The sequence below is a fragment of the Ovis aries genome, chromosome 25 (genome assembly GCF_016772045.2).
Source record: "Ovis aries strain OAR_USU_Benz2616 breed Rambouillet chromosome 25, ARS-UI_Ramb_v3.0, whole genome shotgun sequence".
NCBI classification, from domain to species: Eukaryota; Metazoa; Chordata; class Mammalia; order Artiodactyla; family Bovidae; genus Ovis; species Ovis aries.
In genome coordinates this window covers 32,196,475-32,219,576 of record NC_056078.1, presented here as the reverse complement: position 1 = coordinate 32,219,576, position 23,102 = coordinate 32,196,475, and the positions used below count along the sequence as shown (strand labels likewise).

At 43.0% G+C, this 23,102-nt stretch overlaps 1 protein-coding gene across 11 annotated transcripts in view; it reads left to right on the top strand.

Moving 5' to 3' along the window:
• KCNMA1 (potassium calcium-activated channel subfamily M alpha 1) overlaps positions 1–23,102 on the top strand; it is a 767,665-nt gene that overhangs the window by 361,116 nt on the left and 383,447 nt on the right. For 9 of the 11 annotated variants that reach the window (XM_042240721.1, XM_042240720.1, XM_042240724.2 and 6 more), the window contains 1 exon segment: positions 21,603–21,664. In XM_042240721.1, the coding sequence (XP_042096655.1) occupies positions 21,603–21,664 (62 nt within the window). 11 annotated transcript variants of the gene reach the window in all.

Below are 23,102 nucleotides of genomic sequence, written 5' to 3'. Positions count from 1 at the left end.
TTACGGTTTTGTGTCTCTTGCTTGTGAGTAGTTTGGCCAGGTGTGCCCTCTCTGGGGCAGCAACCACTGAGTTGAAGGCAGACCCTTTGTGCATTTCCCCTCCTTCTTTGTCATCCATCCTCCTAATTTTACCACTGACTCATAGAAGGGCTCCGGACAAATCAGTTCCTCTCTCGGTCCCAGTTTTCTCCCCTAAAATTCGGGCCCAGGACAAGATGATCAAAGTTAACAATGACTCTTTTGAGTCCTTGGAATTACCCTTGGTGCTCAGTTTTCTTGGCTCTGAAACATCTTCCTTCACTATTAGGCTCCTGAGCCAGAGCCCAGATTTCCTGGGCTCAGTCTCCTTGGAAACCTCCTGCTAGACTGGTGCTCGATAAGAAGTCTGGAAGGGAATCCTGTCACTTGTGGCCATCCCTTCAACTCTCTGTTGATGAATCTTTAGTGGATAAAGGCTCTCTGAGGTCAAAGCCTTCAAATAGAAAGTACCTGTGTCTATGTGGTTGACCATACCTGATCATCCAGTGATCACCCATGAAAGAGATTCTTAGATGATAAACCCTTCCATACGCAGGCTAATCATGGCCAAGGTTTTGCGCTGAAGCAAAGATCTGAACAGTAGCCTTGTGGTTAGTCCCTGTACCTTAACTGCAAAGGAAGCCACAAGCATCACTTTCATTTAAAGGGAGAATCTCCTGGAATGACAGACACCTTGGCAAGCCAAGTCCCACCCCGTCTTCATCTTCATCATTTCCCTTCTTAGCTTCTCTCCCGTCAGAGCTCACCGCAAGATCGCTTGTGACAGTGAGGTTTACCATCCAACAGAAAGGAAACCCAATGGCACTTGGCTCACAGACCAAACTTAACTCCATTTCCTCTGACAATCGATAACTGTTTAGTCACCTGCCTTCTCCCCAGTGCTGTACACCTGCCTCTTTTCGCGTCTCTGGAGAGTAAATGGAGCCAGGATTAACCAGCCAGGGTTGGTGAGGCCCAGTGCACTTTTGTTTCTGCCTTTGGCTCGCAGGCTGTCTTTGTAGGATGAAATAGTGGGCTTTCTACTAGGCATGGCTCAGCAAGTCTGCTGGTGTCTGTGCTTTATTGAGCAATAAATTAATGCAGAGCACTGCCAAGAAAACAGATAAATGGATAGGACAGCAAACACATTTTTAACAAGGAAAATGGCTTTGTTTCTCACTAGCATCATTTAAATGATTAGCTCAGTAATTGTGTGTTCCTTGATTGCAGGGGAGGAGGGGATTCTGATTAAACACATATCTGGGAGGAACCATGTGGGCATCCTTTGGAGGTTTTGGAAAGAAGCGATTTGTTTCAGATCCTGGGTCCTGTGAGAGGCTGGCATTTTCATCGTGTGTGATACAAATTCTGCCTGGGTTTTAAGCCTATAAATAGCACGTGGTTCACAGCTGGGTGTGCTTGCAGGCTCTGACCAGGATAGTCACACTTGAAGAAGTTAGGAGAAATCTTTTATGATTTGTCAGGGTCATTAACTGTATCCCCTGATTAATAATGGCAAGAGGGAAGGAGAAAGGATGAGATAGGCTCCATGAGAGGAAGCTCCTTGTTGCAATGCAAATCTCACAAAGCCTAGAGAAATTCTAGGTGTCATCATAAAGGTAAACCTTCAATACTCAAGAGAAAGGCAACATAAAAATCTAAATGAATAAAAATCCTTCCCTGTCCTGTATGTACATGTAAACAGCACATTGTGCGTATCTTGTCAAAAATAATTTCTAGAAAGGGGCCTCTGTCTGTCCCTTGTTCTATGTGATGTGCCTTCTGCTGGAAGTGTTATCTCAAATATAACAGGAGGTCAATACAGAGGCATGGATAAATGAAATCACAGGTGAGCTGTTTCCGCCCTCCAGTTCTGCCCATTATTCCTTACTAGCTTAACCAGGGTTCTACCAGCTCCTTTCTCAACAGCTCCCACCTGAATGACCACGCTGTCCTCTGCTCACCTGATTAACTCTTTAATTTTTTTGTTAGAAATTGAGCGCTTGCTGTGGACCATCTTTTCTCTGGTCTCAATTTGACATTAAAACCTTATGGTATTGATCTTTTTTAAGATCCATTTTCACAAACGTTTCAGGTTGCTATAAAATTTTTATTTGCTTTTCTCTAGGAATAGATGAGGTGCATAAATGTGAATTCAATTCATCTCCCATGCATAACAGTTAATCATAATAGACTCTTCATGTAATAAGTACATCAGAACATAATTTAGCCTTTATGGGATTTTTTTTTCTGCTTCAAATGATTGGTCTGTGCGCTTAATTGTTCAAGAACAAATGGGACTGACCTCCTGATTTCTCTTTTAGAAAAACAGAGAAGAGAAATGGAAGGCAGGCAGGAAGAAAGGGAATGAAAGAGAGAGAAAGGAAATATGTATGTATATTGATATCCATAAGTTTTTATTATAAGTTCTGAGGACTTGCAGCTATCTTATAGAAAATATTTACAAAAAAATAAGTGTCATACGATTGGAAATTGAAGAGGGTGGACACACTGATGCTTCTGTTAAAAGTGTATCCTGGTAATTTCTGGTAAAGAGAAATTCCCAAGCTTTCTCATCTCTGGTCCTTATAATGTTCCCATGGATCTCTTCTTGATAGGGGGTTTGAAAGGAATGGCAGCTCTTTGCCAAGGATTTGCTTTGTTGGAACAAATCATTTGCAGTAGAAGTGCATATACTAAGATAAATGCCGTTTTAAATGTAGCGTGCTGTACCCTTGGCAAAGAATCTTAAAGATGACTCAAAGCTTTTTTGAAACACTGCCATATAATTAAAGAAAGCCGACTTAGTGATCTAACATTTAATATTATTCTTTACAGTTTTACTCTTGGGCTGGAAAGCAGTTGTAAAAATAGCTTCCTTTAATTAGAATGTGAAACATAACACACATATACCTGTGTGCATATATATATTTACTTCATTTTACAAATTATTATTTGTAGAAATAGTCCACTCTGTGTGACCAAAAAATTTAGTTTAGGGACTGTGCTTTGTCCTTCCCATTCATTCATCAACAAGTATTCACTGAGGGTGTGCCTTATGCTAGGCATTAAGAGGAATGTAACATTCAGTACACAGCCTCAAGGGGCTTGACCTCTAGTTGCGGAAACAAGACATTTACACAAAAATAGTTAGTCATCTCTATCAAGTAGTATGGAATAGAGTGTCCTCAGAATGTGAAAAATATGTGCATTGGAACATCAAGCTAGAAGAAGCAGGAGAATCTATAATCAAGGGGGGAATTCATTCAACAATTTTATATAAAGCAGCTACTATTTTTCAGCCACTGATCTATGTCAAGGAGTGTAGCAAGGACAGAACAGACCAGGTCTCTCTTACAGAATTTATCTTCTCTTGAGGTTAGGTAAGCAGTGGACGAGTAAAGAAGTAAACAGGCAAAGTAATTTCAGGGAATGATAAGCCAACAAAGGATATGAGTGGTGTAAGGGGCAGGCTGTGCAGTGTGTACCTGTGTGCACAGGCCTGCTTGCTTGCACACCCATGACACAGCTTTAGGAAGTACAGTCAGGAAGGGCTTCTAGGAGGAGCCTACCTGAGCTCAGACCTGAATAAGGAAGGGAGCCTGAAGAGGGTGGCATTCTATCCTGGCCTTGGAGAGCTAGGAGGATACAGTTTGGAGGATGGGAAAGGGACTCACAATCTGGAACACATCTGAGCCTGAGGTTGCTGTCCTTGGTATAAAGTAAGAACTCAGTACATATTCCTTGAGTGAATCAATGAATGATACTGCCATCTAGGAGGTTAGTAGCTATTGGCAGGTGAGAGATATTTTTTGCGTCTTTAGTAAGAGCATCCTGGAATGCACTGTATCAGTGTGCTTACTGCCCAATCAGTGGACATCGTGCTAAAAAGTTATTTCTTTAACATCTGTTTATAGTGCACTTACTATGTGGTAAAGGTAAAGACTTAAGTGTCTTACAGTTATTAACTTATTTCATCTTCATAATCCTTTGAGGGATCTGCTCTTCTTATTCCCTTCTAGCAGGTATGGGAATTGAGGCACAGAGCAGGATCTGCTCAAGGTCACGTGGTGGTGAGTGAGTGCACAGCTCTAGCCCTTAACCTTCAGGCTCCTTGCCATGACAGGAGGGAGCATCCGTATCACTCAGGATATGTCCAAGCATTGTCATCCCGGGCTGGTAGAAAAAGAATGGGACCTTTTCTAATTGTTTAAAAGTCTAGAGCTGTGCTACACCAAAGAATTCTCTGCAAGAAAGGAAATGTTCCATCTGGGTGCTGCCCAATCCAGTGCATACTGCTGCTGCTGCTACTGCTGCTGCTGCTGCTGCTGCTGCTGCTAAGTCGCTTCAGTTGTGTCCAACTCTGTGCAACCCCTAAGACAGCAGCCTACAAGGCTCCCCCGTCCCTGGGATTCTCCCCGCAAGAACACTGGAGTAGGTTGCCATTTCCTTCTCCAATGCATGAAAGTGAAAAGTGAAAGTGATAGCATGTGTCTATCAAGCTTTTGACATGTGGCTAGTACCACCAAAGAACTGCATTTTCAAATTTTATTTAACCTCAATTAATTTCCATATAAACTCAAAACTAAGGCAATACAAAATATTTCTCTGCCAAGCACTACTTTGTTGTTTCAGTGGGACGGCTTTTCACTGAATGCAACGATTGTGACATCGCAGAAGACATTGTGGTATTGAAGTGGGTGTATTGGGCGCACAGGTTGTGTTTAGTATCTCATTAATCATTTTTAATAATACTTGCCTGTTGAGCTTCACTGGTAGCTCAGCTGGTGAATCTGCCTACAGTGCAGGAGACCCGGGTTCATGTTGACATAATGAATAAGTGAATGAATGAATTTCCTCCTTGATGTATAGATTTCCCCGCTTCTCCTTGCTTGATGTTCCAAAGCACATATCATTTTTCACATTTTGAGGACACTCTATTCCATACAATTTAATATATATGTTTAATTATTTTCTGTGTATATGTTTTATCTTCCCAGCTGGACTACTATCACAACTTATACACCCAACACCGTCACTGCAATACCACAAAGTCCTTGAGGCTCTGTTTTGAATGTTACATTCCTCTTAATAGGGCTTCCCTGATAGCTCAGTTGGTAAAGAATCTGCCTGCAATGCAGGAGACCCCGGTTCGATTTTTGGGTTGGGAAGATCTGCTAGAGAAGGGATAGACTACCCACTCCAGTATTCTTGGGCTTCCTTGTGACTCAGCTGGTAAAGAATCCGCCTGCAATGAGGGGAGACCTGGGTTTGATCCCTGGGTTGGGAAGATCCCCTGGAGAACGGAACTGCTACCCACTCCAGTATTCTGGCCTGGAGAATTCCATGGACTGTAGAGTCCATGGAGTTGCAAAGAATCGGACACAACTGAGCTACTTTCACTTTTCCTCTTAATGCCCTTAAGTGCTTTGGATATATTCAGTTAAATATGAAATATTTAAAATGTGAATATTGCTTTAATTTTTTAAAATGGATATTAGGAAGTTAAAAGTTACAAATGTGGCTTGAATTCTATTTCTGTTGCATGGTGCTGGCCTACATTTTGCCCTCATGCCACTGGATAGGGTGCTTGACCAGATAGGAACTAGCTGTTGTGTTTGGATGGACACTGAGCCATCACCTCAGTGACAGGCCCTCCAGGGACTTCTGGGTCCTCTCCATCCTCTCTCTTGTCCCAGGTTCTCAGGGATCAACATATGATATTGTTACTAAAGTTTTGCCAAGGGCGTGACACAAGTTAGAAGTTTGTGGGAACTCATGCATTTACATGACCTTCATTTTGCTGAGAAAGATGTGGATTTGGTTTGAGTTGTGGGATCTCTGAACCAGATCCAACTTATACCTTCTGCTCTTGCCTGTTTCTTGGGAAGGACTGAACAAGGCCTGCATTGCCACTGGCAAGAAACAGCTGTCTATCCATCTGAATACTTGAGGGTCAAACCCTGTACCTGGACCCAGAGGTGCCAAGAAGCAATAGATGAGATGGCTGTGCTTGCTCAAAGGACCCTGCAGAGCCAAGGACCAGTTTGCTGAAACTGCTCAGGCTTCTGATGTTCAGGTGGCAGCAAATGGTCCAATCAGAATATTTGGAAGTGTATTTTTAACAAACAGCTTCAGCGAATCAACGAGATATCTGCACCTCTATGCTCATTGCAGAATTATTCATGATAGCCAAGATGTGGAAACAACTGAAATCTCTATTGATGGTTGGATGGATAAGGAAAATGTAATGTATGTAAATGTCTGTCTTCAGTGGAATATTACTCAGTCACAGAAAAGAAGGAAATCCTGCCAGTTTTTAATAACATGACTGAATCTGGAGGACACTGCTAAGTGGGATAAGCCAGACCCATGAAGACAAATACTTCATGATCTCACTTATACCTGGAACCTAAAAGAGTCTAACTTACAAAAGCAGAGAGAGTAGCATGATGGTTTTTAGGGGCTGGGTGATGCTGGGGGAGATGTCGGTCTAAGAGTACAGCTTTGAGTTATAAGATGAAAGCTTCTTGAGATACAGTGTATAGCATGTAGACTATAGGTAATAATGCTGTATTGCATATTGAACTTTGCTGAGGGCGTAGGTCTTCAGTGATCTCACCACACACACAAGAAAATGGTAACTATATAAGGGGATAGATGTGTTAGTTTGACTGAGGTAATCATTTTGACAGTGTATATATATATCAAATTATTATGTTGTACACCTTAAATATATATAATTTTGTCAATTATGCCTCATTAAAGCTCTGCCTATTGCACAAGGCATTTAAGCTCCCCATGCCTCAGTTTGTCCACCTGCAGAATGGAGTTACCCTCTTTCTTTCTGAGGACAATGGGTCTTCCTTCAACTCAGTGCAGTCAGTGTTTCCTCTGCCCTTACCTCGAGCTGTCATGCTGAGTGAGTAGCACCATCTTGGTCCATCCATTCACTCAACAAACACAAATAGGATGGTTGCTCAGAACCTTTGGCTATGCTGTTTTCTTTGTGTGAAATGCTCATCTTCCTCTAATTAATTCTTTCTCATCCTTCTTCTTTGGGGACATCTTTCATGGACCCCGCAATCAACAGAGCTCATCTCTCCTCTTTAGCGCCCTTCTTACCACGTGCAGTTTTCATTCATTCATGTGACCGCTGGTTGACTCTACCAATGAGTTACATGAGGGCAGGGCCCGTTTTTATTTTCTGCTAAGTCCAGGCATTGCGCAAAGCTTGCTCTGCAGCAGTAAATGTTTACTGTACTCATTACATCTTTGTGGAATAAATAAGGGAATGGTGAGGACTCAGATGTGAACAGCACACTTTATACCCTCAGGGAAATTGTATTTGGGAGACAGAAGAAAACTAGTGATTAGTACAGAACAGGAAAAAATGCTTGCCATCTCCCCAGGCTCCTTCGGAGGCCCCCTCAACAGAGCAGCAGAGGAAGGTACTTTTGGACGAAAGACTACGAGTTGTCACTCCACGTGCATCTGAGTGGCTTGATTTTTCAGTAGTAGAAATAGGCAAAAAAGAAAAGGAAAAAGAAACAAGGCTTAAAAACATTCAACCATCCTGTGTTATTGAATAGCATTTACAACAAAATCTGGAATAGCGACTCAAGATGATAAAGTGACTGCTGTTGGAGAGATGGTGCCAAGCAGGCCTGCATTCTAATGAAGATAGGGCACCCAAATGACCTCCAGAAGGTTCTTGCAGGGGTGGAGCCCAAACAAGGCATTGTTCTGGCCTCCCTCTATCTTAGACACTTCCAGGGAGAAAACGCACAGAACCACAGCCTTCGGTCTCTTTGTTTTAGAGGCTATGAGGGCTTTTTCTTTTGCACATTTATTGATGAGCTCCCATCTTCCATTTGGTACTATCTTTGGAAACCAAGTCTCCTCAGCCTTTACAAATCTGTACTCCTGTGTGGAACTAGGACTTCAGATAGCTAAGCCTGTATATTGGAAATGAGGGTTTTAATCATTTTATTAGCAGTTGTTGTTCAGTCATTAAATCGTGTCCAACTCTGCAACCCCATGAACTGCAGCATACCATGCTTCCCTATCCTTCACCATCTCCCAGAGTTTGCTCAAATTCATGTCCATTGAGTCAGTGATGCCATCCAACCATCTTATTCTCTGTCACCCGCTTCTCCTGTTGCCTTCAATCTTCCCAGCATCAAGGTCTTTTCCAGTGAGTTGGCCCTTCGCATTCAGATGGCCAAAGTATTGGAGCTTCAGCATCAGTCCTTCCAGTGAATATTAAGGGTTGATTTCCTTTAGGATTGACTGGTTTGATCTCCTTGTTGTCCAAAGGACTCTCAAGAGTCTTCTCCAGCACCACAATTCAAAAGCATCAGTTATCTGGCACTCAGTCTTCTTATTAGCAGTAGTGACATTATATCTAAATTCATGAGGTAGCTTTCTATGGGGCAAGATATATCACCTTAATTTAAAAACAACAACAATATCTTTCTGGCATTGTTTAGTTCATCGAACTAGAGTGTGAAAATGGTTTTGAATAATGTTTCAAGATAGAGTTCTAGCCATTTATTTTTCCTTCCAGAAGTCTTTGAAGTATGTTTTTATAGATATTTTAAGGGAATTTTGTGCAAATAGTGCATACCTAAAATAATTAATTTAAGGTGTTTTTACATTCATATTCAAAAAGAAAGAATGTCCTGAAAAGGAAAACTTTTTATTTGATGAGGATTTTAAAGCAGGGATTCTCAAAATAGGGTCAAAATATTCTCAGCATATGTTACACTGAGAGCCTCAGCATCACTTGGGTCTTTTTTTTCTTTTTTAATCTTTATTGAGTTTCTTACAATATTGCTTCTGTTTTATGTTTTGGTTTTTTGGCCATGAGACATATGGGATCTTAACTCCCCAGCTAGGGATTGAACTTGCACCAGCTGCTTTGGAAGGCAGTCTTAACTACAGGAAGGAAGTCTTAACTACCAAGGAAGCCCTTACCTGGATCTTTAAAGATGCAAATTCTCAACTCCTCAGATCCTCAGAATTAGAATCTCTAGAATGGGTTCAGCAGTTAGCCCCTGATTCCTAAGAAAGTCGTAGCCCACTTTGTGTATCAGTTAAAGATGAGGATGGGAGAAGAAAGGGAAGGTAAGGACCCATATAAGGTCTCTATGGCTAAATGGGGAGAGATTCTGGAATCTAAAGGAGAAATTTGAATTAACTAAGGGATAAGATCAAACATCCCAGAGAGGAAAGAATCTTATGTATGGAATACAAGTTTCTTGGAGATAGCCACTGCTATTGAAAGGAGAGATATTTGTATCCCCCTGAGATATTTGTATCCTTAATATTCACCTGAGAAGGTGATTAAGTTTGAGATTTGAAATATAAATATAGTGCTGGATTCCACTTGCAAGTTCTCTGAATTTTTCTTCCATTTTTTCCTTTAATACATATAAAATAAGATATATTATTTTAGCCATTACAGTTCTGTGGCTTAAGTACATTAGCAGTGTTTACAAACATTATCATTGTCAATTTCTTTTTCATTGACACAAACAGAAATTCTTTTTATCCCCTGGTTTTATAAGTAAAATTTTGTTGGCAATAGCCATTCCCATTTATTTATGTGCTGTCTCTGTTGCCTTTTGCACTATGGTATCGGACTTGAGTAGTAGTAAAAGAGATCACGTAGCCTGCTGACCTAAAATATTGACTATTCAGCCCTTTACAGAAGAACAAACAGAAATTCTATACACACTAAGCCACATATATCCGTCCCCACCCCCTCCAGTTCCTGGCAACTGTCATCCCAGTTCTGTCTCTGTGAATCTGACTATTCTAGGTACCTCAGATAAGTGGAATCATGCAGAATTTGTCCTTCTGTGTTTGGCTTATTTCACTTAGCAGAATGTCCTCAATTGTTATCCAGGTTGTAACATGTGCAAGAATTTGCTTTTTTTTTTTTTTTTTTAATATGTGCAAGTAAATCTTTTTAATGTTTAGTTTGCTAGTTCACCTTACATGAAAAATAATGAGCAAAAAGAAAAGTCCCACAGACCCCCAAAACACCTCTACAGAAAACTTTTCTATATTAATTCCATGTATGATATTGATTCTTTCTCTTTGCTTAGACCCAGATTGCTGAGGATGTTCTTCTCCAGTCCCAAATAACTCTCGTAGTCCATTTTCAACTCAGCCTCCAATTGTTCTTTTGACTTCTGAAACGTTTGGACTTTTTTCTTCTCCAGTTCCAGCTCCATTTCTCTCTCTTCCTGTTCACGAATTTGTCTGCGCTGTTCTACGTATTCCAGATGTTTGACTTCTCTTTCAAAGTAGTGGCTTATGCTTGATGCCTCATTGGTTGAAGGGCGACTTAATGTCCAAGGAATTTCCAATATATGCAGTGTTCCATAATAATCAGCTATGGCTATAAATTGCTGCTTTGTGCTTTCTTTTTTAAAAAAATTTTTTGGTTGTGCTGCCCAGCATGTGGGATCTTATTTCCCTGACCAGGGATCAAACCCATGCCTCCTGCATTGGAAGCATGGAATCTTGACCACTGCACCAGAAGGGAAGTCCCCTAGAACTTCCTTCCTTTTTAAGACTGAATAACATTCTGTTGTATGCATAGATCTCATCGTGTTTATCCATTCATCTATCAGTGGGCACTTGCATGCTTCTGCCCTTTGTCTGCTATGAACTTGAGTGTACAGGTATCTGTTAGAGTCCCTGCTTTCATTTCTATTTTTGTCTTTAATATGCCATAAAAACTGGCAAAATTTGAAAAGTTGGGCAAGTTCAGTTCAGTCACTCAGTCGTGTCCGACTCTTTGCGACCCCATGAATCGCAGCACGCCAGGCCTCCCTGTCCATCACCAACTCCCGGAGTTCACTCAGACTCATATGCATCAAGGTGGTGATGCCATCCAGCCATCTCATCCTCTGTCGTCCCCTTCTCCTCCTGTCCCCAATCCCTCCCAGCATCAGGGTCTTTTCCAATGAGTCAACTCTTCGCATGATGGCCATAAATTTAGTCTTTGGTGACAATAAGTGGCAACTGGTGACCTGATAGTGCCCCAGAGGTTTTCTCATCCTGTAAACCTAATTAAATTAACAGTCCAATTGGCCAAACTCACATGCTTTTAAGCCAAACAATTTTTTAAAAAGCTCATTAGCTGCAAAATTGGAAACTCCACCAGCAGATGGAAGGTTTTCCCTTGGATTTTCCAGTGATTAGACAGGAAAGCTCTTTCAAACTTTAGGTCTCGAATGGAAGATTTTTGTCTTGTTTGTCAAGACATCAGTTTTAATGCCATTGGTAAAAATATGCAGAAATCAACCTTTTGAATTTTATGATGCAGTGACCTAAAGTTTCAATGTCATTAAACCTCAACTCTCAGGAAGGAGACAGTTTAGGGAAACTTTTCTGTTTTATTGTTACTATTGCTTTCCATCATTTCAGTTTCTTGTTTCAATTGTAATAGATTTAGACCTTAGAGGAACACATTGAACTCTTCCATATTTTGAAGTTGCACAGAATGAGATGAGCATGGTCAGTGAAATCCAGGATATAAGACAGATGATCCTCCTGTGACAGCTGCGGACACTAACCTCCATAAGTTCACAGAACTGGCCCCCAACATGGATCCTCAGAGCAGAAGAGAGGAGGCACTTGACTTATCACTTACATTCCAGATTCTTCTTTGAAGAACATAGCAAACCAAGGAGAACCCAGCCCCTCTATATCTACTGTATTAATCAATTTCTCCTCCACCCTCTCTAGAAAACCCACTATTGTACTTTATTTGTCTGTTTTCCAGCAGACACATAGTTTATATTAAATGTGTTCTTAGCTTACACTGAGAAGGAACCCTATTATTTTCTAGGGCTTCTCTGTATCTACAGTCATTTTGAAATTACTGCCTAATATGAAAATGGACAGAGACACGTTGCAGGGAATGTCGCTGCTTAATTAATATTGGTAGAGATCCAGCATTTGTGACTGATCTGTGGACTATCCCTTTGTCTCTGTATTCTTTGCAATTTGTTTCTGTGTGTTTGTGTGTGTGTACATTGTTGTCATTGTTCAGTTGCTAAGTCGTGTCTGACTCTTTGCGATTCCATGGACTGCAGCATTCCAGTCTTCCCTGTCTTTCACTATCTCCTGGAATTTGCTAAACTCATGTCCATTGATCATTAATGCTATCCAGTCATCTCATCTTCTGTCGCCCTTTTCTCCTTCTGCATTCAATCTTTCCCAGCATCTGGGTCTTTTCCAATGAGTCGGCTCTTCGCATCTGTGGCCAAAGTATGGGAGCTTCAGCGTCAGTTCTTCCAGTGAATATTCAGGGTTGATTTCTTTTAGGATTGACTTGTTTGATCTCCTTGCTGTCCAAGAGACTCTCAAAAATCTTCTCCAGCACCACGTGTTAAAAGTATCAATTCTTCAGTACTCAGCCTTTTTTATGGTCCAACTCTCACATCCATACATAACTACTGGAAAAACCAATAGCTTTGACTATATGGACCTTTGTCGGCAAAGTAATGTCTCTGCTTTTTAATATTCTGTCTAGGTTTGTCATTGCTTTTCTTCCAAGGAATAAATGTCTTTTAATTTCATGGCTGCAGTCACTGTCCACAGTGATTTTTAGAACCCAGCACATGCACGTATATTCACGGACAGGGCTTCCCTGGTGGCTCAGTGGGTAAAGAGTCTGCCTGCAGTGTGGGAAAGCCATGTTCGATCCCTGGCTTGGGAATATCCCCTGGAGAAGGAAATGGCCACCTACTCCAGTATTCTTGCCGGGAGAATTCCATGGACAGGTGAGCCTAGTGGCCTACGGTCCATGGCTTCACAAAGAGTCGGACAGGACTGAGTGACTCACGCCATTTGTACATTGATATTATTCCGTATCACACCTCCTCAGGACATGGGCTACCCTTTGTTCCTGCAGGGTTCCTTCCTAATCCTTGCCTTAATCTAAATTCTTAGCCTCTTCATGTAACGCTCCTAACAAACTGGATTTCCCTGGAGTTGTAGTTTCCCCCACTTTTCTGTGTGGAGATGGCTTGTTTCTTTATAGCCCAGGGATCACTGGACACTCTGGTCCTCCATTGCCTCTTCCATGCTGTTCAAACCTTTTCTCTTGAGGTCCCGGCCATCTGACTAAATCCTCATTCTGTTCACTCTCCCTTCTGCTGTCATCTACCTACCTCCAGGTCCCTCTGGCCATCACCTTCCAGTCTGTGCACTTGCATGTCATAGCTGGCTCCTGGGCATCCCAGATCACCTCCTTGCTGCAATGCTGTTCAGCCCCACTCCCCTTCAGCTGGGCTCCCACACGCTGCCATTGCACGGAGGGCTTTAAATTCTGGAGTCCCACTAGGTGAGGGTTCGTATCTTCTGGCTTTCTTTTTGCTTTCACTGCACCCAGTCTCCAGCTCATTCTTCAGTCTTTTCTCCATGTGCTGCTTTATTGAACAAATGTTGATGGAGACGCTTTGCTGGCTCCTGGAAATTTAGTCATGAGTACAAATGGATATGGACCCTGCCTTCATAGAATTTGCATTCCAGTAGAGGAGAGAGGAGTTAATCAAATGATTACACAAAGAAACATACAATTTCAGATTGCCCCTGTGATAAGTGCCACCAGGTACCGACTGTACTCATGCAGACCTTTTCCCCTTATGTGAGCAGGGAAGCGGCAGGGGAGTTGAGATCTGAACGATGAATAGCCTGAGCGGAAGTAAGTCTTCCAGGAGGAAGAGAGTACCTGTGCAAAGACCCTGTGCTTGGGGGGGTGCGTGTGTGCATGTGTGAATAAGAACTCAAGTTTCTATTAATTGGAGGTTAGAAAGGGAAAGCGTATGAGATAAAGTCAGAGAGGAGGAAAATGGTCAGTTTTCAGGGTCTTCTAAGCTGTGCCAAGGATGTTTTTCTTCATACCAAAAGCTGTGGAAGTCATTTGCAGTCATTGAGGGAGGCCTTTGGAATTTTCCATTATGTGTCCTGAAAATCCAGTTCATTCTACACTTCACGTATTGCATTTTTTGAGATACCACCTTTGAATCCCCACAAAAATCACAGGTATTTTTACTAGGCTTCCTTACATTTGAATAAATCACAGTTTCACTCTTATCTGGAAGTCCCATGTATTTTATTTTAATGCTGTAATTCTAGATACCAACTCCTGAAAGCTTTCTTTTCCTCCTTCCTGTCTTTGATCTTGACTACGTCTATGCTTCAGCCATTGTTTGGAGTCTTGGTTTCCAATGAACCCATTTATGGCATTTTTGTGTAAGCACTTGCATGAGTCTAATGTAATGTGCCAGAATGTTAGGTTGGAAACTTAGGGGGCTCTTCAGCTGTTTAACTGGCACTGTCAAAATATTGGTTTTGTACTTGACAAATCTTTTGTTATTTAGAATAACAAAAACACCTTTTTTGGTAGCAAGATGATGTCTTCTACTGAGAACCACTAATAGTTCAGGGATGAGAAAAATATACTCCTAATCTTGCCAGATAGTGATGAAAAAGAAATCCATCCCCCTCTCCCTTGAGAAAACATTGAGACTCAGGGTGTGAGCTTCTTGGGGTAAAACTGGCAGAAACGAGCTTCTAGAGAATCACAGAGGGGAGCAGAGGGGCTGCAGCAAACCACCACTCAGTGCCCTATAGCAATGGCAGGGTTGGGCATGGAGGTGGCAGAGCCAGGAGATGGCAGAGGCTGGCTCTAGGATGTTAGTTTTGTGGTAGGAAAAGCTAAGGGACAACTAACCGTGCTACTGGAAATGCAGACTCTGAACCTGCATGTCCATGGAGTCCTCGCTTGTGGTGTTTTGAAGGAAGCAAGCCTCTCTGACACAGATCAGTGTCACACACTGTTGACGTCATGCTGAATTATAATTAGGCACAAAGGACATGCAGTTGGCATAAAAGAGCTCCGCCTTTTCAAGCCAAATGTTTTTCATTCTTTCACCATCTAGAGTAACCTATCAAGGTCCCCATTGGATACAGCTGTTGCGATCCCACCATTTCACAGATTGGAAAGCTGAGTCCCAGGGACGTTGTATGATATGCTGAAGAGTATGTTGCTTGTTGTGGCAGAGTTGAGATTCAAACCCAGGAGGGCCTCCTGACTGGAGTCCTGTGCCAAACACCCAATACAGCTGGTGCCTGTCCTTTCCTGGGCCAGCCAAGTGGGCCTGGAACGTCAGGAATTCTCCCTCCTCGTTGGTCTTCCATTCCCTTCTTCCTGTTTCACTGTGGGAGTTGGCAGTGGTGTTACTTCTAGCCACCCTCCCCTTCCTTGGACATTGCAGAAGGGTCTATTTATATGTGTTGCATTTACAAAATTCACAAGGACTCCTGAGCAATTTAAACTTTTGGATTCCATGATCCTTGAGGGCAAAGATCAGACCTGACTTAGCAATTTCAGTTTTCTGTATCCCTCTCTCTCCCTCTGGGCCTTCTGTAGAGGAGTTCAATAAAGGTTGATTGTAGGGTTGTTAAATTCACCAGACCAAACATTATAATTTGGATGCTAGAATGATGTTATCCTCATAAACAAACCGTCCCCAGATTGTTTTGCTTTGGAAGTCCTTATGTCTTTTTTTTTTTTGACATACAGTGAATTTTATTGTGTATAAATTATATCTCAATAATAATAAAAAAAAAAGTCATGTGCCTTTGGGATCCTGTATCGAAAATTGTTCATTCTCTGAGGGGTCGCTGCTGCCAGTAGCTGGCTAGGCCCCTACCAGACATGCAGAATCATTAATTAGGGTCATTTGTTCTGCCATGAGCTGAGCAGAATGTGTAAAAGCTGCTCAGGAGAGAATTAATGCATTCTCCTCTCTACTTTTTAGAGTACTCCTTGCACGATTCTCAAAGCCTACAGGCCTCATACATATGTTCTAATGGGCCAATTGTTAAGGGGACATTTGTAAATTAATGTCTGACTTGAGCTAAGTGGTTTTCTCTAATGGGTTTAATTCAACGACTCCCATTCTTGGCCACACATCAGCTTCACTGGAGGAGCTTGTTAAAAATAGAGATACCCAGTTTTCTCCTCCCCTCAGCTATCAACCCTCTGTTCCCCGGGTGAGGTAAGGGCATCTCTGTTTCAAGGAAAGCTCCTTGGGTGATCAGATTGGAGTGGCAGCCACCTTCCTGAACCTCTGCTCCAAATCCATGTCTGAAGGCCTGTGTGGCCTCAGGTGTGGATTCAAAGCTTTTGGGCCTAAACCTGACAGCTTGAAAACCAGGTTCAAGAACAGACAACGTGTCTGAAGAGCCAGCTTTCCAGCTTCATTCTCCTCCATACCGCACCCATGGGTCTGTCTTTTCCTTGGGGAGTTCTGGTGACCTGAGAGGATATTCCACGTGCTTTGTCATACTGCTTAGCATTGTTCTGCACTTCCTCAGACATTTGGAAGGTCATCAGGGCCTGCTAGAATTTCCACCATGAAAATGGCTGTGGCTTCCATCTCTTTGCTCCCCATGGATCATCAGACTCCTGGTGTCAGGGGTTAGGGGATAGACATTCTTTTAGTACACTCTTTGTGTATGTTCCTAGCATTCTTCTGTGCAAACACGTCATGTTTGATCTTGGAGTTTTGAAAATAGATGACTCACGGGCACCATTGTTCCGGTGACATTTATCAGACCGCTTTTGTTTTTAGGAATCTGGTGCTATGTAAATATCACTCAGGACTCTACCACAACACAGCATATGGGTGTTTGCAGTAAACCTAAGAATACGGCAATTAGCACTACGCAAGGTAGTCCAGGTGATTTGGTGACTGCAGACTGAAAAGTTAGGAAGGCTGATCGGGCTCTCGTGGCAGGCATAAGCTATGCTGAGAGGGACAACTCGCCTCATCCCCTGTGTCAAGCTGTGTCCGCACACTCTTGTTTGGGATGGTTCTTTGTGAAGTGCGTGCTCACTGTAAGGAGTGTTCTGTGACTCAGCTGCTGAAGGGCAAGTGTTTTCTGATCTCAATGTTTGTGCTTTTCTTGGTCTCATCTTACCATGTCCCTTGGGCTGCAGGGCCCTGGTCCCTGGAACTATAGAAGTTCATGGAGGAATTCCCATCGGCCCTCCTCATCACTGAAGAGATACTAAAGTAGCCATAACATGTCGGAAGAAGGGAAGCTTTGAGAAAGAACTGGCTGTTGAGACAAGAACTCCTATTGTTTCCCTTCCCTGGCTACTCCATTTATGTATGTACCACCTACTCAATATCTCACTATATATTGACTCTACATATACCGTACAGTTGAGCACTAATTGCATAGTAGCCTCAGTTCAGTTCAGTCGCTCAGTCATGTCCAACTCTTTGTGACCCCATGAACCGCAGCACACCAGGCCTCCCTGTCCATCACCATCTCCTGGAGTCTACCCAAACCCATGTCCATCGAGTTGGCGATGCCATCCAACCATCTCATTCTCTGTCGTCCCCTTCTCCTCCTGCCCTTAATCTTTCCCAACATCAGGGTCTTTTCAAATGAGTCAGCTCTTCGCATGAGGTGGCCAAAGTATTGGAGTTTCAGCTTCAACATCAGTCCTTCCAACGAACGCTCAGGACTGGTCTCCTTTAGGATGGACTGGTTGGATCTCCTTGCAGTCCAAGGGACTCTCAAGAGTCTTCTCCAACACACAGTTCAAAAGCATCACTTCTTTGGCGCTCAGCTTTCTTTATAGTCCAACTCTCACATCCATACATGACTACTGGAAAAACCATAGCCTTGACAAGATGGACCTTTGTTGGCAAAGTAATGTCTCTGCTTTTTAATATGCTGTCTAGGTTGGTCATAACATTCCTTCCAAGGAGTAAGCGTCTTTTAATTTCATGGCTGCAGTCACCATCTGCAGTGATTTTGGAGGCCAGAAAATTAAAGTCAGCCATTGTTTCCACTGTTTCCCCATCTATTTGCCATGAAGTGATGGGACCAGATACTATGATCTTTGTTTTCTGAATGTTGAGCTTTAAGCCAACTTTTTTCACTCTCCTCTTTCACTTTTATCAAGAGGCTCTTTAGTTCTTCACTTTCTGCCATAAGCGTGGTATCACCTGCATATCTGAGGTTATTGGTATTTCTCTCGGCAATCTTGATTCCAGCTTGTGCTTCCTCCAGCCCAGCGTTTCTCATGATGTACTCTGCATATAAGTTAAATAAGCAGGGTGATGATATACAGCCTTGACGTACTCCTTTTCCTATTTGGAACCAGTCTGTTGTTCCATGTCTAACTGTTGCTTCCTGACCTACAAAATAGCCTAGGATTCATCTATTTAAGTGTTTCTCCAGAAAAAGAGCATTATTTTGTGACTCTAAGTGGGCATCTTTCATTTTTCCTAAGGCCTTATGCATAGCAAATGTGAAATAAATACCTAGATGAATATTTGGGTGTACTCTCTAACATAACCATTACCACTTAGGCTAAAATCTAGTCATTTTGTGTAGTTGGACTGAATTTTTTCATGTTTAGAGTAGGGTTCTCAGACAATGAAAGATGCGAGAGAGAACTAGCCCTTTGCTAGGGCCCTGGTGAAGACTTACCTCTGTTGGGTTCCTGTTTTCATGGCCACATTCAAAGGGTTGATTCCTTTTCTGCAGCACCTGGATCTGGGATGACAGTGTAATCAAGCCTGACAAAGAGCCACTTAGCAAGTTTGAAAATTGCATGCTTGGCTGCCTCAATAGAGGCAATTGATCAGAGAGAAGCAGATCCTCCCCCAACCTGTATCTGGAGGCAGGTGGGTGGGGGATGGCAGGGTGGGGCAGTTTGGACACCCAGAACCTCATTGAGAGAAAGTCTTAAAGCCTTCCTGCTGAACATGTGGACCCAGGAATAGGTCCACTTCTCAGAATCTTCAGCTCCTGGGAGCTTTTGAATTTTTCTCTCTCCCTGATTCTAACAGCAATGCTGATACTTGAGTTTGCATATGAAGAGGCTAGGAAGAGTGCTCCCCTCCAGTCACTCACTGGCTGATTTGCTTAAATAAGCTACACATTTTCCACATCAGAGGCCAAGCTGGGGTATCTTGGATACATTAGTGTCGGCTACTTTGTCCCCACCTCCTCTGCCCTGATGCTGGGAAGTCATCACCATTGCAGGAGAGCTTAGATATTGAGCTTATTTCAGAATGATGTAGACAGCGACTTGCGAGAATTTTATCCTTTCCTTTTTCTTTCCTCTTTCCTTCCTCTCCTCCTGTCTCTCCCATCCTTTCCCCTCATCCTCTCTCCAGCTTTAATGGCCTAGGCCTGGACAGCCACTCTGACAGAAGCTCTGCACTCATAGGTGTGCACACGCGCACACGCACACACACAAGCACAGAAAAATTGATAGAAATGACTCTTGTGTCAACTGTTTATGAATGAAGAGCAGGGCCTTTCCCTCTAATGTGGCCACGCCCCTTCTTTTTGCAGCATTATGAGAATGAGGTCAGGGCCCGGAACTAACTGCTTATGTCTCTGAAATAGCAGCACAGATCAAAATTAATCTTAAGCTATTTGATTCGCTGCCTCATTCAGATAATAGAGGGAAGAGCAGAGGCCCGTTGATGTTTTTGTTTGTGTTTATGTACAACCGTGCAAGGAATGAATGAATCAATGTGTGAGGGGACTGAAGTGAGTCTGCTGGCAGGGGCGGGGCGGAGGGAGGTGGGGCAGGGGGATTAGCCCTGGGCCGCGGGTCATTACTGACAGACTGCAGGAGTTTCCTTCCATTCAACTGGAGCCTGTTTTAGTTTTGAAAACAAAATGGAAGAATCAAGTTAGCCCCAGTAGTATATTATTTTCATGCTTCCTTTCCTAAGGAGAATTCGTCAGATGCTGTGAAAGTACGCAGTCCTTTTATAACGTCTGGTTGTTCCAGCTGTCAGTTGTCTGCTTTGTAGCCCACCATCCATGGAATGAATGGACATAGCTCCACAAAACTTTATAATGTTTTAAGTGAATATGTATGCAGAGTTCAGTTTCTATCAGCCTATTTGACACGTGCGTACATGCACACACACACACATGACTCAATTATGTTTCATCATCACGTAAACCTAGATTCACATCCATCCACCTGCTAATGCTACAGGGATGTCAGTTTGTAGATAGGCTGAGGAGGCCGACACCTCTTGACACCCTTCACCCCACAGTCCCTTTAGGACATCAGCACATCTGCCAGGTACTTATTTTACAGCCCCCCCACCCCCGCCTCAGGCATTGTATGTGATGGTGGTGTTTATTTTTTGTTCTCAAACTTCATTCTTGGCTCTTGGCATCTTTTTTATTTTTGTACATCCTTTTAGTTGCACTCCTAGTCTCCTTTATGAAAGAATAAATAAATTGGAATGTTGAGTGAGGACAGAAGCATCAGCATCAGCCTCATCTGCTACATATTCATTTGATAGACTTTAGCGTGACAGGTATTCTTTGAAGGAGATGCCAAAACCGTCTTTTGAATCCATGGTGATTAATTTTGAGTGAAGAGTATAAAGAAGAACAAGGATTGTCATATACCTGGCCGATCATATTACCTAAGTTGGCTTCCTGCGCTTAAACTATCTCCAGAACACTTGAGAAGTTGTATAACCACACGCACGTGCGTGCGTGCGCAAACACACACACACACACACACACACAGACAGATGCAGTGGATATAAATATGCATGCATACGAGCACGCATGTATAGACATTTGTACAGACACCAAATTTGTGCTTTTTGATTAAAATGTCTTGTATAGAAACTGAAAGTAAGTTAGTAAATTATTATTATTTTTTTGTTAATCAATTATTGTTTGTTAGGGATTGGGCTTCCCTGGTAGCTCAGATGATAAGGAATCTACCTGCAATGTAGTAGGCCCGTGTTTGACCCCCGAGTTGGGAAGATCCCCTGGAGAAAGCAATGGCAACCCACTATAGTATTCTTGCCTAATGAATTCCATGGACAAATCATGGGGTTGCAGAGTCGGACATGACTAAGTGACTAACACTTTCACTTCACTTAGGATGGAGGGTAGGAACAGGTATTAACTGTAATGGACATGAGGGATCTTACTGGGCTGTTGAAAATGTTCTGAAAGTGGATGAAATACTGGCTGCACAACTTGGTAAATTTACTCAAAGTTATTGAATTATACACTTAAAATGGGAGTGTTTATGGTATGTAAATTATCTCAGCAAAGCTGTTAAAAGTTGATATCCCTATCTTTGATTTCCTTTGGGGCCTAGGTTACATATAATAGGAAAAACTGTGTCACTGCAGTTGTTTTTACCTGCTCTTTTCCCACTGAGGTCTGTTGACTTCAGCTGTGGAGAAGTCGGACTCTGAGATAACAGGGCCAGATAAAACCTGGTGCCAGGGGATACAGAAGTCTGCCCTGACCTCTGTTGGCCAGCAGCGAGGTTGCTCTCCACTGTGATGTGAGGAGCCAACAGCAAGGGGGGTGGTCTGTGGGTGCAGCAAGGGGACGACCCTGCTAAGCAGGCTTCCGAAAGCACCATGTTTCCAAGCTGTAGGTGGGTGTTCCACAAAATAAATAAGTAAACATCCCAGCGGTCAGCTCTTAAGTGACGGCGTTTTTCTCTTCTTTTGCAGGTTGTCTTAGTCTTTGCTCTCAGCATTGGTGCACTTGTAATATACTTCATAGATTCGTCAAAGTGAGTATTCAATATGTTTTCTTGCCCTCTTTTCTAAAACAATCACAAACTTTTACACTGATCTTTAATACCAGCCTTTGGAAGAGCCTCCTTGAGTGTGGAAGACTTTTGGAGGAAGGCAGGGCTGTCTGTGTTAATTTTCTGAACTGGAAAGCAAGCTCTCATGAGAAAGACTACTTTGATTATACTGTCCTAGGAGGGTGAGAGAGGAATCTGGGGTCATCAAGCTTTTTCGCTGGCTGTTACTGCTTTTAAAATAGCTGTTTCCTGGTGCAGTATTTGCGCTGAAGGTGGAAAGAAGTCAAGAGGGCTCTGATGTGAATTTGCAACCTCTGAGAGGGTCATGGTGTCCAACCAGTGAGGGCATGAGCCATGCTTGCCGTGGCGGTTTAGAATCCTTTCCTTATTAGGGTTGTCAATGCCTTACTCTTCTTGGAGGTCAGCTTAGAAAGCATGATGCCATCCTTTGCACTGGTAGTTGAATATTCAACTGAAGCATCGCTGGCTGGTGCTTCCTGACCTGTGAAGGTAAGGAGACGGGACAGAGGAGTTTGTGTTAACTCCCAGAGTGGAGGCCCATGGCTATCTGAGAATTCCTAGAGTGGACACTCATGCAGACGCCTGGGATGCCAGCTGAGGGGACTGGTGCTCTGGGTGGGGTCTGTCTGTGTCACACAGAGAAAAGGTTTTGTTTGAGGCAGAAGAGGGCGCTGAGCAAAGCTGCTCAGTGGTGGCCAGTTCTGCCCTGGTTCCTGCAGGTGTCGCCCCCACTCCCACTGGTACGTCATTTGTTGCAACTGTTCCGTTGCAGGCTTGAAATTGACAGCATCTGGGAAACTGGAGCTGAGCTGGTTTGACTCCCTTCTGTGGGGACATGAGCCTGACACCTGATGGTGGCCTTAGGCTCTTTGTCTGCATTGTCTACTGTGAGAGTGTTTTTGATACCCTGAACTCTCAGCCTAGTACACCTCGGTGCTAGAGGTTGATCTGAGGAAACCTACTTGGTGTCCCTTTTGGCTCAGAGCCTGGTGTGCCTGAATTCTGAGCTTAGTGTTCTTTTTCTGTGGCTCGGGATGGTAGTAATTTCATGCATGCCTAAACTCTGAATTTCTCAGAGTTACTGGTCACCAGCCAAAGGATTTTGTGCCTTTGGGTGCTGAGCCAAAATCATGTGAGGGAAGATAAAGAAAACATCTCCTCTCATCACCTGTCTCTGGGAATTGGCCATACCTGGAGTATCAGTGGTCCTAAGCCCATCCACATGCACAAGGCTGGACTGCCCTCGTCCACCACAGGTGGACTCTTAAATGTTCTCCAGGATTGCGATTCCATGCACTTTTCCATCAGCTCTTCCTGGCCAAGAGAGAAAAGAGCTTTTTAAGTTTGGAAAACTCCAACTGGTATGTCATTGAAGGTAAGCCTCATTTAAATATCTCCT